This window comes from Phoxinus phoxinus (assembly GCF_949152265.1).
Source record: "Phoxinus phoxinus genome assembly, chromosome: 16".
Classification (NCBI taxonomy): domain Eukaryota; kingdom Metazoa; phylum Chordata; class Actinopteri; order Cypriniformes; family Leuciscidae; genus Phoxinus; species Phoxinus phoxinus.
Genome location: NC_136891.1, coordinates 13,226,362 through 13,240,451, shown reverse-complemented (window position 1 = coordinate 13,240,451; position 14,090 = coordinate 13,226,362). Strand labels below are relative to the sequence as shown.

The 14,090-nt window shown below is 40.5% G+C and overlaps 1 protein-coding gene across 6 annotated transcripts in view; it reads left to right on the top strand.

Moving 5' to 3' along the window:
* Positions 1-13,845, top strand: part of lama2 (laminin, alpha 2) — a 241,973-nt gene extending 228,128 nt beyond the window's left edge. For 4 of the 6 annotated variants that reach the window (XM_079639030.1, XM_079639028.1, XM_079639029.1 and 1 more), the window contains 14 exons: positions 120-258; positions 352-472; positions 1,860-2,072; positions 4,649-4,800; positions 4,880-5,056; positions 6,104-6,308; positions 7,787-7,843; positions 8,467-8,579; positions 8,764-8,953; positions 9,642-9,800; positions 9,954-10,107; positions 10,929-11,059; positions 11,131-11,353; positions 12,494-13,845. In XM_079639030.1, the coding sequence (XP_079495156.1) occupies positions 120-258; positions 352-472; positions 1,860-2,072; positions 4,649-4,800; positions 4,880-5,056; positions 6,104-6,308; positions 7,787-7,843; positions 8,467-8,579; positions 8,764-8,953; positions 9,642-9,800; positions 9,954-10,107; positions 10,929-11,059; positions 11,131-11,353; positions 12,494-12,648 (2,189 nt within the window). In that variant the 3' untranslated portion in view covers positions 12,649-13,845. The remainder of the gene's footprint in view (positions 1-119; positions 259-351; positions 473-1,859; positions 2,073-4,648; positions 4,801-4,879; positions 5,057-6,103; positions 6,309-7,786; positions 7,844-8,466; positions 8,580-8,763; positions 8,954-9,641; positions 9,801-9,953; positions 10,108-10,928; positions 11,060-11,130; positions 11,354-12,493) is intronic. The other 2 variants (XM_079639032.1, XM_079639033.1) reach the window with 2 other exon arrangements.
* The last annotated feature ends 245 nt before the right edge of the window (positions 13,846-14,090 follow it).

Below are 14,090 nucleotides of genomic sequence, written 5' to 3'. Positions count from 1 at the left end.
CTGTTTCACGTGAATCGTGCCACAGTTCCAGTGCAGCTGAACTGTTTTCACTCTTCTGGGAAATCAATGTGCGTATGACTTACAAGAAGCGGACTATTTCCTCTTTTGCATTTACTTAGCAACCATCGCCATAGTGAACATTGACACTAACGAGGACGAGCAGTTGCGGATGACTTCTCCAGGTGGCGCTACAGGGCTCAACCTGAGGGAAGACGAGAGGATGTATTTTGGAGGTTTACCCAAGGCTGAAAGATACAGGTATGGAGATGTGCATTCACAGACTGTTAAATTGCTCCTGCATTTAATATTGTTTTATGGAGCAACAGTTTTTTGTCTGGCATGTCTCCTCAGGCCAGAGGTGGTTTTGAAGAGCTTCTCTGGCTGCATGAAAGACATAGAGGTCTCCCGAACGCCGTACAATCTGCTGAGCAGCCCAGACTACACAGGGCTGACTAAGGGCTGCTCCATTGAGGTACCGTAAGACAATAGAAGACACATGTCTCCTTTCTTCCCCTCCAGTCTTTGTTACTCTCTCTTTTAACTGTGCCTCAAATTAAACGCTTCTCCTCTTTTATCCTGGGACAATAATGGAGACAGAGCTGTTCTGTGTGTAGTCCTGAAACCAGAAGAGAATTAGCATTTCTGAGCTGCCAATTCTCTCTGGAATGTTTTTTGAAAGACGGTGTTCAATTCATGAGTAAAAAAGGTCTGTGGTTAATATTACCTAAAGGCATAGTTTTCCCATTCTGACATCATTACTTGTCCTCATGTCGTTCCAAACCTGTACGGCTTACTTTATTTCGTTTTGTCTATACAATGAGAGTCAGTGGGGTCCAATGTTGTCAGAACCGCATTTTGTGGAAGTTTTTTTTTTTTTTTTTTTTTTTTTTTTTGCAGAATAAAGAAACAAAGTCATGCAGGTTTAGAATGACACGAGGGTGAATAAGTGATGACCTGCAGTTTACAGATTTAAAATTCACATTTGAGCTGTGTAAATAATTCCCAAACGTGAAGGTCTCATGAAAACGTGATTGGTTGTAGTGTCAACGTGCTACGATTGGTCACCGCCATTATCTGATTGGCTTGAGATGATGGGGGCTGGAGTCCAACCTATTTGTGGATTTGTCCTCACGTCATGATGCTAGAAATGTTTAGAAATCCACAAATGCACGCAGCGATCCACAAATGTACAGGAAGCAATTTGCAAATGAATGCCAGGCAGAGTTGTGTTTGTGATTGGACCACAAAACCAGTCACATGGGTACATTTTTAGCAATTGATTTATACATCATCGGTATACATCATCGGTATACACATTTATACATCATCATATACACATAGCTGAATACAGAAGCTTTCCATTGATGTATGGTTTGTTAGGATATGACAATATTTGGCCGAGATACAACTATTGAAAATCTGGAATCTAAGGGTGCAAAAAAATCTAAACATTGAGAAAATCTCCTTTAAAGTTGTGCATTTATGTTCACGATTGTGCTGCATTCACTCACAAAAATACATGTTTTATATATTTACGGTAGTTATAGTAATAACAGTAAATTATGCGTCATTTCAAGTTACCCTAAACCAACCCTTAGCCTTAACCCTATAGTTACTTACTCTGTACTTGTTACTACAGTAATTACTTTTTTCTCTCTCTCTCTCTCTCAATGCAATGCAATTCTGAACCGACCCTGTGCTACTTGGAGTCGGGCACGACTTATTTTAGGGAAAGTGCGGTACATAAAGCCATTTAAAAAGTAGTCAAAATAAATGTCCAATCCGATGGTCGTGTGCTGAATCTATGAGTTACAGCATGACACCGGCCACTAACTAAACCCTGTCTCTGTCTCTGTCAGAACCTCCACACTGTGAGCTTCCCCAGGCCCGGCTACATGGAGCTGAAGCCCGTGTCGTTCGATGTGGGCTCCGAGATCACACTCTCCTTCAGCACCAGAAGTGAGAACGGCATCATCCTGTTCGGCCGAGGAGGAGTGATGTCCATGACACAGCTGACGCAGGGCCTGACTCCCGTACACATCCCGCGCCGCTCGCGCAGACAGACCGGAGAGGTGCGCACACACCGAAACACAACGAAACATTCATTATTGAAGTGTGTTTAATGCTGATAACACAGTACATTGACATTCCAACTGCACAACAGTCCCACAGCCTCAGTACTCGCGTTTACCAGTAAGCAACACAGGAACATTTCTCTCTGGATTCTGGGGCGAGGCTTCTTTATAGGTTCATACAGCCAGACTTATTGTTTTTACTTTTCACTTAGAGGCGGGTTTATTAAAAATCACAGCAATTGGTCGGCAGGGACAAACAATTCAATTAAGTCTGCTAACGGCTGCAGAGAACACATAAGAAACGTGGAAATGTGTGTGGATTTCTGTCCTGAAGTGCTGATTATTTCACAAACTTCACGCGGTCAGAGTGGAGTAGATGGAGAATTACCCTGCGCACTCGTGTTCAGCACAAGATGTTTTTCACTCTTACCAGATTTGCATCATTTCTTTAGGTAATTATTCTTCAGGTAATCGTGCTAATAAACTCTATCAAGCAGGTGCCGTACGTTCCATCTGAATTTTCCACTGAATTCAATACATTGTGAAAGAGACAAATTCCATCAAATTGAATCACATCAACTGCAATTAATTATTAATTAAATGACATATACAAAATAAATTACTGTAAGTCATTTCACATTTATTTCTATAGTGCCTTATTAACTATGAAACTAATTCAATATCAGCTGTAAAGCATCTTTACAGACGAAAATAGTGTCATTATCAGTCAGTCTAATGTTGATTCAATAGTAATAACAGTAACAAAGTTGTAAAGGTAGTGTCATTATCCAGCTCAATTCAGTTAAAATTTTGTTCTCATCCGATAGCATCAGTGCAGTTAAATGGACAATATTACTAAATATAAATGTGCTTTTAGATGTGACTGCGTCTTGAGTGTTCACTGCATTGCTTAGCTTTACAAAATCCGACTTTCTTCCAGGCGATTGCAAACGCAGACACACAGTCGGCTGTGAGACGGTTCAGTGTGTTATTCCTCCTGCCTTCCTGTCTGAGCGCTTAGGAAGGTGATTATGGGTAATGGTGGAAGTCCAGGGAGCCGTGGCCTTCACTACGAGATCATAATGAATCCACGGGGTTACAGGGGTCTCGCAGCCCATAAAAGAGATTTATTATCCGGGCAGGTTTGTAATTGCCTCTGCCCTTCAGCAAACAAAAGTTGATCTTTTTCTGTTACCAGGTGGACTAAAGGCCAGGGGCACGGCGATCATTTTAATTATAATATGACTTTCTACATCTTTGTCAGTAACGTCTTCATCATCCCTCTCTCTCTCTCTCTCTCTCTTCAGCTCAGGGGCAGCACATCAATTATGCGGCGTATCTGTAGTAAGCAGTCGACGCTCTCACCTCCCCGTGATACTCCGTTCGTAAAAATAGATTTACAAGCCGCCGTTTTGATGGATCGCGTCCAATTTGCGATAGCCCTCCCGGGAGAGGGTGCCGGACCGCCACCTTTTGAAAATCATTATCGCTCGTAAATTAAGTGGGTGTCATTTTGCAGGAGTGCGGCTTCGGAGAGGCCAAGGGTTTTCTCCACCGCTCCTCATTCATTCCTCCAATTTACGGCGAGTCCAGGGTCACCTGTGCTGCGTGCGGACGCCTGTACGGCTCCGAGGGTTTGGAGAGAGGAGTCTGCTCTCGCATCGCTCTCCTCAATTCCAGTGCAGCGTGGAGAGGGCGAGAGTGTGCTCTCACAGCCGTCTGTCTGATTACCGGCTCTGAATACATTACTGACAGGCTTTCTCTATGTGAAGTGCTTCTTCGCTTTTCAAAGATATTGTTGAACAGGGTGTTCAGGGTGTTCCCTTGATAAAGGAAGCCAACATTTATAGTTCTAACCCTCTGCATCAATGAAAACTAAATATTCACACTTTATAAAGAAATTAGGGCTGTCAAGCCATTACATTTTTTGTATCTAATTAACTACATAATATGCCGATTAATTAATCTAATTAATCGCACATCAAATTTGGCTGAGAAATTTGCCCAAAAAGATCCTTTAAAGTCATTATTGTGTTAAATGAGAAAAACATTAAATACATTACAATGAGTAGATTAAAGTGCCCCATTATGTTTTTTCGAATATTCCTAGTTATTCCAATGTTTCATCATCGGACTCGCGCTCGGATTGATATGGTAAAATCAATGTCATTGTTACTGTCTTTAGAGTTCAATCGCTGAGCTTTAGGAAGCCTACGGAAGGAGCTGAAGTTCAGTTATGTTAATGGTCGTGTAGCTTCCGATACACGCTGTACGCAATAGACCAATCACAACAGACTGGGTCATCTGACCGATCAGAGCAGAGTTGACATATAACAACAGACTGGGTCATCTGACCAATCAGAGCAGAGCAGACCAATTTGACTTCAGATAAAGATTAACTAATGAGATACAGTGTTTTTCTCCTTGAAAATTAGGTGAATTGTTATAGTCATTTCCACTGATCTTTCTAATGAGAGATCTTTCTTGTAATCCCTCACTAGTACTCAAAAAGTGTGAAAACACAGCCCAGAAACCAGGAACATGAGGTTGATTTCTTCTATGTGTGTCTGTAGCCGTTCCTGTCTGTGATGCTGAATAAAGGCGCTCTGGAGGTGCTGGTGTTCACAGGCAGCAGGAGTCCACGCAAAGCTGTCCGGAAACCCGACCGGGGGATCCTGCACGACGGGAGAGAGCATTCCCTGCGCATCCTGAGACTCCCGGGAACGTAAGCCACCCTCTGTTTCTCTGCGCCCGTGTTTCTCAGGCCTCTCTAGAGCTGATGGAGCTTGTGTGTGTGTGTGCAGATCTTTCTCCGTGCAGGTGGACGAGGAGCCGCTCATGCAGCAGACGTTACCCAGCGATCACCCGCTCAGCATCCATCGGCTCTTCGTCGGGGGCATCCCGCTCGAGATAGAGACAGGCGTACAGCGGCCCAACGTGCCGTTCGAGGGCTGCATCTGGAACCTTCTCATCAACACTGTGTACGGACAACCTCCATCACGACCTCACATCACTCTTAAGGGCCGTTCACACCAAGAACGATAACTATAACGATAACTATATTGGCATTCACACCAATAACGATAACTATATTTGCGTTCACACCAAGAACGATAACTATAACGATAAATATATTTGCGTTCACACCAAGAACAATAACCAATGGTGGGTCACTCAGAAAACAGCAGGCCAATCAGAAGAGAGGCTCATGAATATTAAGTAGACAGGCCAAAATCGACCTGTTCTTGGCAGAGCTCCTGAGAAAGGAACTGTAAAACATATATTGAGATGTTTTTTGGTACTTATACCGCAAATATATATTCTTAAGGACATCAAAACCTAAAATAAAACTTCAGAAAGGTGTACAATATGGGACCTTTAATTTGTGTTCTCAAGATGAACGAAAGTCTTACAGGTTTGGAATGACATGAAAGTGAGAAATTAATGACAAAAAAAAAGTATTTTTTGGGTGAACTAACCCTTTGGTTGGTAAAACTAGTTTTATTCACTCTTAGCACTAGCAGATTTCTCCTAACAGCAATGTTAGGTCTACAGATAATAGCATGGCAAAAACATTAGCAAGCCTTCCCAGCTTTTCGAGGTCACCTTTAGGAGATTTGGAGATAAATGTAGCAGATAACCTCCAGAGCGCAATTCACTGCAGTGTGTCACGACTGGATCGGGCTGTAGTGACACAGCGAGAGAAACCCAGCGACCGGTGTAAACATTGACCCATTTTTCCCAGCCTCCCGTGGCTGTAGATTAAAGGTCTTGTTTGCAGTTTTGAGGTGCAGTCATAAGCTAAACGCTGTATGACATTAACAATCACAGTTTTTCTTGCTCTAATGAGGAGTATGAATCTCTGCCAGTGGTCTTTTCCACTAGAGCGAACCCCATTGCCCTCTACCGCACTCATTTAAATGAGTCTGTCCTTGCTCATAACTGTGTTCATTATTCACCTGATTGGAGTCACGTTGTGTCATCATTCCCTCAAGTGTGGCTGTGTGTTGTGTGTGTCAATGAAACAGCCCGGTGGATTTCTCCCAGCCCGTGGCCTTTGAGAACGCAGAGATTGGTCATTGCCCTGACCTGGCCCCGCCTCCAGCCCCGCCCGAGATCCCTGAGGAAGAGGAGGAAGAGGAGGAGGAGACTCCACCCAAACCAGCGCTCACACCTACAGAAGCAGCTCGACCTCCACCACCAGCCTCCACTGTACGTCCTGACAAAGGCACTGTGGGTAGAGAATCCTGTGTGATTCCTGTAGTTATAGTTCACACACTTACACTACTCTATACTGAAGTCTATACTCTGCTAGTGATGGGCAAGTCCAGAACTGAATGTGTAGTAAATATTGGCACATGCATTTCCCCCAGAGCTGTTAGTCGTGTTGTGTTTCCATGGAAGAACTTAGAGACTAAATTCATTATCACTGACCTTATTAGTGTCAACACTGATTCACATATAGCGCTGCATGATTTGAGGGATTTTTTCCCCAAGCACTAGGGTTGTTATATGTGTTTTTTTTGGGCTGCACCATTTGGCCAAAAAATGTGTGATTATATATCAATGTGACAATGTATATCAATAAATAATAATAAGAGTAATACTAATACTAATCATTATTATTTAATATTATAATAATATTTAACATAAAAATGTTATTCAAATTAAATATTAATCAAAATAAGAAATATTTTTGTATTTTACAGTAAAATAATACAATAGCAACATTTATTTTTTTGATTTATAATTTATTTGAATAATAATCATAATTAATATTGTTGTTGTTATTATATTTTCTTAAATACTAATTTCTTATTTTGTTTTAATATTTTATTTGAATAATACTAATTATTATTATTATTATATTTTTGAATACATGTTTTTTTATTTTACAGTAAAATATTACAATAGTAATGAGTATTTAAAAATATAATATTAATTATTATTATTATTTAAATAAAGTATTAAACAAAATAATAAATATTGCTGAGTGTTCAAGAAAATATAACAAAAACAATAATAGTAATATAATAAAAATGATTAAAATGATTATTATTATTATTAAAATAAAACAATTCAACAATAAGGAATATTAATATTGTAATCTTTCTCTGAGACTAAGTATTGTAAAATTTTACGTACAGCTGTTTATAGTTGATGCATGTTGCGTTTCCAAAGGCACATTAGCAACTCAAGCTCTCAGACTCTGAAAACTCATTGCTGCGCTTCACTCTGAAACACAGCGCGTGTACGGTATATTCATTGAATTAATTCACAGCCTTTGCGACCTGACAATCGCACTAAGCAATACCGCGAATCTGGTTTTATTCCGATGAATCACGTTTAATCAGCCCTGCTCACATTTCTTGGCACTTTTCTTCGACTGTAAAAGCTGAAGCTGAGCGGTTGCATGAGATTGACGCTGCAGAACTCCTGCTGAAGACCAGTGTGCATGTCCACGCTGGGCCACACTGGTTTGTGCATCGGGCAGAGACTATTAGATATTTGTGCATCGGGCTGAGACTATTAGATATTTGTGCATCGGGATTATATATGTGCAGTATTTTACTTTTGTATTAGCATGTTGATTAGAATCAGGGAAAACCATGTTTCGTTTCTCTTTCAATGCTTTAATGACAGGCATGAGTGGTGTTTGTAAAAGCTGAGCTCTTTTGTCTCTCTCTCTGCTGTCGCGCTGCTGCTCACAGGCCACGCCCCTCACCCAGGCCACGCCCCTCCCAGACACGCCCATCAAAGAGCCTGCGGTACTAACCCACTCACACAAACACACACAGACATTAGAGATATAGCGTAAATATTGCGGTTCCTTCATTCAGAGGCACATCTGACATGTAGCTCTTGGCGTTTGATGGCCTGTGTCAGTGAGCTTTCATCTGCTTATGTTGCTTGTGCTGTTTCTGCAGCTTAGCTTTTGGAGGAACTTTTGATTTCTGAGTCCCAGTGTTGTTCAACAAGCTCTTTTATCTCACAAGACAACTCAACAGCTCATCTGTGAGGACACAGGACCTCCATTAGCTGTTCTCTGGCTCCATCTACTGCCTCTCAAATAGCAGTCAAGCATCTTTGAAACTCATGCTTTAGTATTTGTTGTACAGTGTTTTTGGTAACCCTTTATTTTACGGTGTCATTGTTACACGTTACATGTAGTTACTGTACACTGTAGTACTGAAGTTACTGTAACTGTAGTAATAACTATAAATGATGCATAATTACATGCAACTAACCCTACAAACCAAACACTCATCCTAAACCAAACCCTATTGGAAGTACATGTTATTATTACTCAGTACTTAAATGTATAATAACACTGACACTGAAACTTTTTTGGAATGAGCGTTTGATTGACATGCGCTCTGTCCAATCACAGGTGTTGTGTGCAGCAGAGGCGGAGCCTGTCGTCCTGGAACTGGCCAAACAGTTTGGTCTGTCCAGAAACAGTCACATGGCCTTTGAGTTTGACGACAGAAAGGTGAAGAACAGGTGAGTGTGAGTTATCCTCCTCCTCCTCATCATCATCATCATCCTCCTCCTCCTCATGTGTGTGTGTGTGTGTGTGTGTGTGTGTGTGTGTGTGTGTGTGTGTGTGTGTGTGTGTGTGTGTGTGTGTGTGTGTGTGTGTGTGTGTGTGTGTGTGTGTGTGTGTGTGTGTGTGTGTGTGTGTCAGGCTGTTGATGGAGTTCGAGTTGCGCACAGAGGCCGACTCTGGTCTGGTGTTCTACATGGCCAGGATAAACCACGCTGACTTCGCCACCGTCCAGCTGAAGGAGGGCATGGCTCACCTGAGCTTCGACCTGGGCAGCGGAAACACCTCCGTCAGCGTGCCACGCATCATCAACGACGGCCAGTGGCACAAGGTCAGAGCTTTTGACCTTTGACCCCTGAGAGGAAAGCTTTTGCCTGATCCGGATACAAGATGTTGTGATGTTCTGTGATGGTAGAGGAGATTCATAGGTCGTGTTAGGACAGAAACGCATGAAAGTATATTTAGCCACAACGTTACATTAAGATGATAGAAATTGATACTTTTATCCAGCAAGGATGCATTACATTATCAAAAGGGACATGTATAATGTTACATAGGATTTTTATTTCAAATAAATGCTGTTCTGTTTTGAACTTTCTATTCATCAAAGAATCCTGAAAAATACAAATGTATGACGGTTTCCACAGAAATATGAAGCAGCACAAACTTTTTTCATCATTGATAATAATCATAAATGTATCTTGAGCATCAAATCATATTAGAATGATTTCTGAAGGATCATGTGACACTGAAGACTGGAGTAATTATGCTGAAAATTCAGCTTTGATCACAGGAATAAATTACACTTTACTATATATTCACATATAAAACAGCTTTCACATTGTAATAATATTTCAGTTTTTACTGTATTTTTGATCAAATAAATCCAGCCTTGGTGAGCAGAAGGGACTTCTTTCAGAAACATAAAAAACATCTCATCGACCCCAAACATTTGAGTGTGTGTGCGTGCGCGTGTGTACTCAGAAGCAAGTTTTGATTTCTAGTCTCTCTGCGTGTAGATCCGTGTGATGAGAGACAAGCAGAGAGGGGTTCTCACGATCGACGGCCTCTACTCCAAACACACCAACAGCCCCAAGAAAGCGGATATTCTGGATGTGGTGGGAATGTTGTATGTGGGCGGTTTACCGCTCAACTACACCACCAAACGCATCGGACCTGTGAGTGTGACGCCTCACACACATCAAAAACACAGTCAAGGCACCTTTTGTGGCCACTGTAGGCTATATGACCCTGCTTATGTCATTTTAATACACACATGTGAATGATTTGTGTTGGGTTGGCCCCATGTGTCGCTGCCTGTGCTTTTGCAGGTGCTGTACAGTATCGACGCTTGCATCAGGAACTTCAGGATGATGGGTCAGGCCTTGGACATGGAGAAGCCCACATCCAGCTATCGCGTGGGATCCTGTTTCGCAAACCCAGAGAAAGGAACTTATTTTGATGGCACAGGTTACGCCAAAGCTGGTGAGGCTCAATATTTATCTCCTCTACTGTGAGTCATTAAAAAAAACGTACTGGAGCACACATGGAAGTGTGATTAGGATTGGGTATCGTTTTAATTTGAACTATTCCGATTCCTATTTTGATTCTGCTTATCGATTCCGATTCTTATCAATTCCTAACTTCAATTCCAATACGGGAAAAAAAAATTAGATATCATTCACATCTAGTCTTATTGTAAAAAAAAAAAAAATTAATTATAGGTGAATATCATGAACAAAAATCAAAAGGCTAAAAAACACTAACACAAAGAACGTTTGCCTTTGGTTTAAAAATACCATAGAAAAAAACAACTGGCCTAACTAATACACATTTTAAGCATTAAAGACAATAAAGACTCAGTAGTTAAAAAATAACAAATAAAAAATTAGCAATCGCAACAAATGGATACAACTGAACAAAGATACGATTAAATAAACAGTGGTTTTTTTTCAGATTTTCAGGTATTCAGATGTAAAATGTTAAATAACACTGCACTTTATAAATAAAATATACATTACATTGTTTGATTAGTGTTATTATAGAGACGGCAGCAGGAATATTAGGCTGCTGTCACTCTAAGAGTTTCACGGATCCAATATACTGCTACACACGCCTGAAGCACTGAAAACAGCGTACGAGTCGTCTTGCACTTGAATGGTTTAAAATCACATTGAAATGCTCACAAAGGAATCGATAAGAGGAATCAAAATTAAACATTTTAGAACAAGTATCTGATTCCTGACCTCAAGTTTTTGGATTTTGGATTCCCAACCCTAAGAGTGATGCTTGTGTGTGTTGTCCAGTGAGCGCGTATCGAGTGGGTAATGAGGTGTCCGTGGATCTGGAGTTCAGGACGGGGCAGGGCAGTGGCGTTCTGTTGGGCGTCAGCAGCCAGAAGATGGACGGACTGGGCATCGAACTCGTCAATGGAAAGGTCATCTAGATTTTCATTTTGTTTTCAGTTGTTTTTTCCTGAACGGTTTGTTAATGCGAGTGTCTGTGTAGCTGTTATTCCACGCTGATAACGGAGAGGGCCGCTTCACCGCCGTGCATGAGCCGGGGCAGGAGGCGGGGCTCTGTGACGGACAGTGGCACAGTGTCTCCGCCCACAAGCTGAAGCACCGGCTGGAGCTCGTGGTGGACGGCAGGAGGTCCGAGGCAGCGAGTCCAGACGTGCGCTCTGCCTCCGCCGACACCAATGACCCTGTGTATGTGGGCGGATACCCCGGTACGTCAATCAAACTCTGTTGCCATGGTGACGTAGTTTAGAATGTTGAAACACTTTTCTCATGTCTTGGAATTTTGGAGCCGGTAACAAGTTATGTAAGCAATAAGGTACGAGAGGCTGTGCTGTAGCACTAGCCTCGAGTACCTTATTGCTTTTATAAATCGGTTACCACACAATACAAATAGTAAAGCCAAAAAAACGTATCAATGCAACTTTCATGAAGTAAAATCACTAAAAGCCATCCTTCCGCTAAAAAAAATAGTCCCTAACCGTGAACAGCGGCAGAAGTGTAACATTATTTCTGCATTAGATGGCGGCGAAGACTGTCTTTATGAGTGAGTCAGTCAGTAGATAAGACTTTTATATTGAAAGCACTCAAACTTGTGAACATGGAGAAGCAAGACACAACTGACAGATGACTAGCGTGTCAGAGCAACGGGAAAACCCATTAACTGTTAAAACGACAAGATATTGCATTCAAACTGATATTTTATTATGAATATAGGACTGAACTGAAGGAAAATGCTATGTCTACTGTAAATGCAGGTACACTCGCTTACTCGATCTCTCACAATACTCTAAACTATAAGCTTCAATGAACAATATCAGTGAGAACAAACATATGTTTACGTTGCTAAGAGTGGTTGCTAGGGGTGTTGTGCATTGAACTGTTGGGTAAAGTGGCTATAGTCGTGTTTTATTATCATTAATAAAACACAGCTATTGACGAATCAGAATCAAGGACTGGAACTATAAATAAAATCTATAACTATATTAAAAATCGAAAGAGATAGATTGGTTCTAAAAAAAAAATGACACCCTAAGGAACACACTTCTGTTGAAAAAACTAATGTCATGAAAGCAGTCCTGGGGACAGCAGTGGTTTATTTAAACATTATTATAAAAAAATGACAAATACCAAATGTATTGAAATTTTAACTCTTTTTGTCAATGTATTATAGGAGTTCGGTGGGAAAATCCCAAAACACAGAAGTTTCTCTTGAATATTAGGAACAGACAATTACAAGTTTCAGTTTTTATACATTTAACTAGTACTAGTGTAACTAGTAATCATCTTAGTGGACAGAAACATTGACATAATTGAATAAGAGTGAGATGGTGTTTGTGTGTTTTTTGCAGAGGGTCTGAAGCAGTTTGGACTCACTATAAACACACCGTTTAAAGGCTGCATGAGGAGTGTGAAGATCACTAAAGCTGGGAAGACTCTGGAGGTTCAGATGAACAAAGTCTTGGAGCTCAGAGGAGTTCAACCGCTCACCTGCCCTGCTAGTTAAACACACACACACACACACACACACACACACACCTCTCTAACCAAATACAGTCTCTTCTGATTCATTTGTCTGCTGCTCAAAGTGAATCAGTTCAAGCAACAATCTACATGACAGAGAACAGAAAGATTCACATAAATAACTGAACAGCCAAATAACACAAGGAATATAAAAAAACAAACAGCTGGACAAACCAAAGACTATAGAAAACCCTCCCAAACCAGATCAAAACATTCTGATGTCATTGGGGAACATTTGATAAAACCTTTTACTTGACAGTAAGGTCCCATTAGTTAACTTTATTTAATGCATTTACATTAACTAACAATGAGCAACATGTTACACCATATATTAATATTTGTTCATGTTAGTTTATAAAAAATACAATTATTAATTGTTAGTTCATCTTAGCTCAGGTCCATTAAATAATATTAACAGATGCATCTATTTAATAACGTATTAGTAAATGTTTAAATGAATAACTAATGTAGTTGACTAATGTTAACAAATGGAACCTCATTGTTAAGTGCAACTTTTTAGGCTGTAGTTCGTAATAAAACTATACTTGTGTATTTGTGCGTTAAAGAGCCGAAACCAAAACAGTGATCTGAAGAACCTGTGGTAAAACATCATGAACTTGATCTGCAAAGCTTAACTACCAAAGAGTGAATGACTTGAGGAATCAGGATTAAATCGTTTAAAAAGACATTAATAGTTCAATAACTCAATAAACTACACTCCTAAAAACACTTATTCATAGGCACATCATCAACAATCTTCATAAACTTGTAACTAGTAGTTACATTGACATAACATTTTAATGAATTGCAACCTGTTCACAATGAATTTGTCCTGCAAAAAAAATCCGCTCAGAAATATAAAAATGACCCAGACAGAAACAGGGTTCGGCCCACATGAAAAGTCAGACATAAGAAAGTAGGCCAGATCAAACTGAACATCAGATTTCAACGTGACCTCGGTGTGAATGTACCCTAAAATATCACGCTACACTTGAGGAATCACTTCATCTGAGAGCGGTCAATAGGCAGACGTGAACCACACAATCATGGGAAGGGACCTTGTGTCGAGACCTCAGACATTCTTCTCTGTGAGGTTTCTGAGTGTGTGTTTTTTTGCATGGAGTGATTACATGTATTGTGTAATGATCAGTATTTCAAAATAAAGAAATTTCCCCTCTGATGGCACTTAATATGGGCTGCTGTGTGTTTCCATTCATTGTGTAGAAATAATCATTATATTGAGCAATTTATGCTTTTCTATTTTTGCCTGACAGAGAACCTTCCCTCCTGAACAGACGTCTAAAACTTTACAATATGTTGTCAAACATCAGGCAAACAGAAATCCAGCCTTCTTACCAGTTTTTCCCCCGGACTATCTTTATTTATATGAAGCCGGACGGGGTTTATTAGATCTTTTGGTATGAG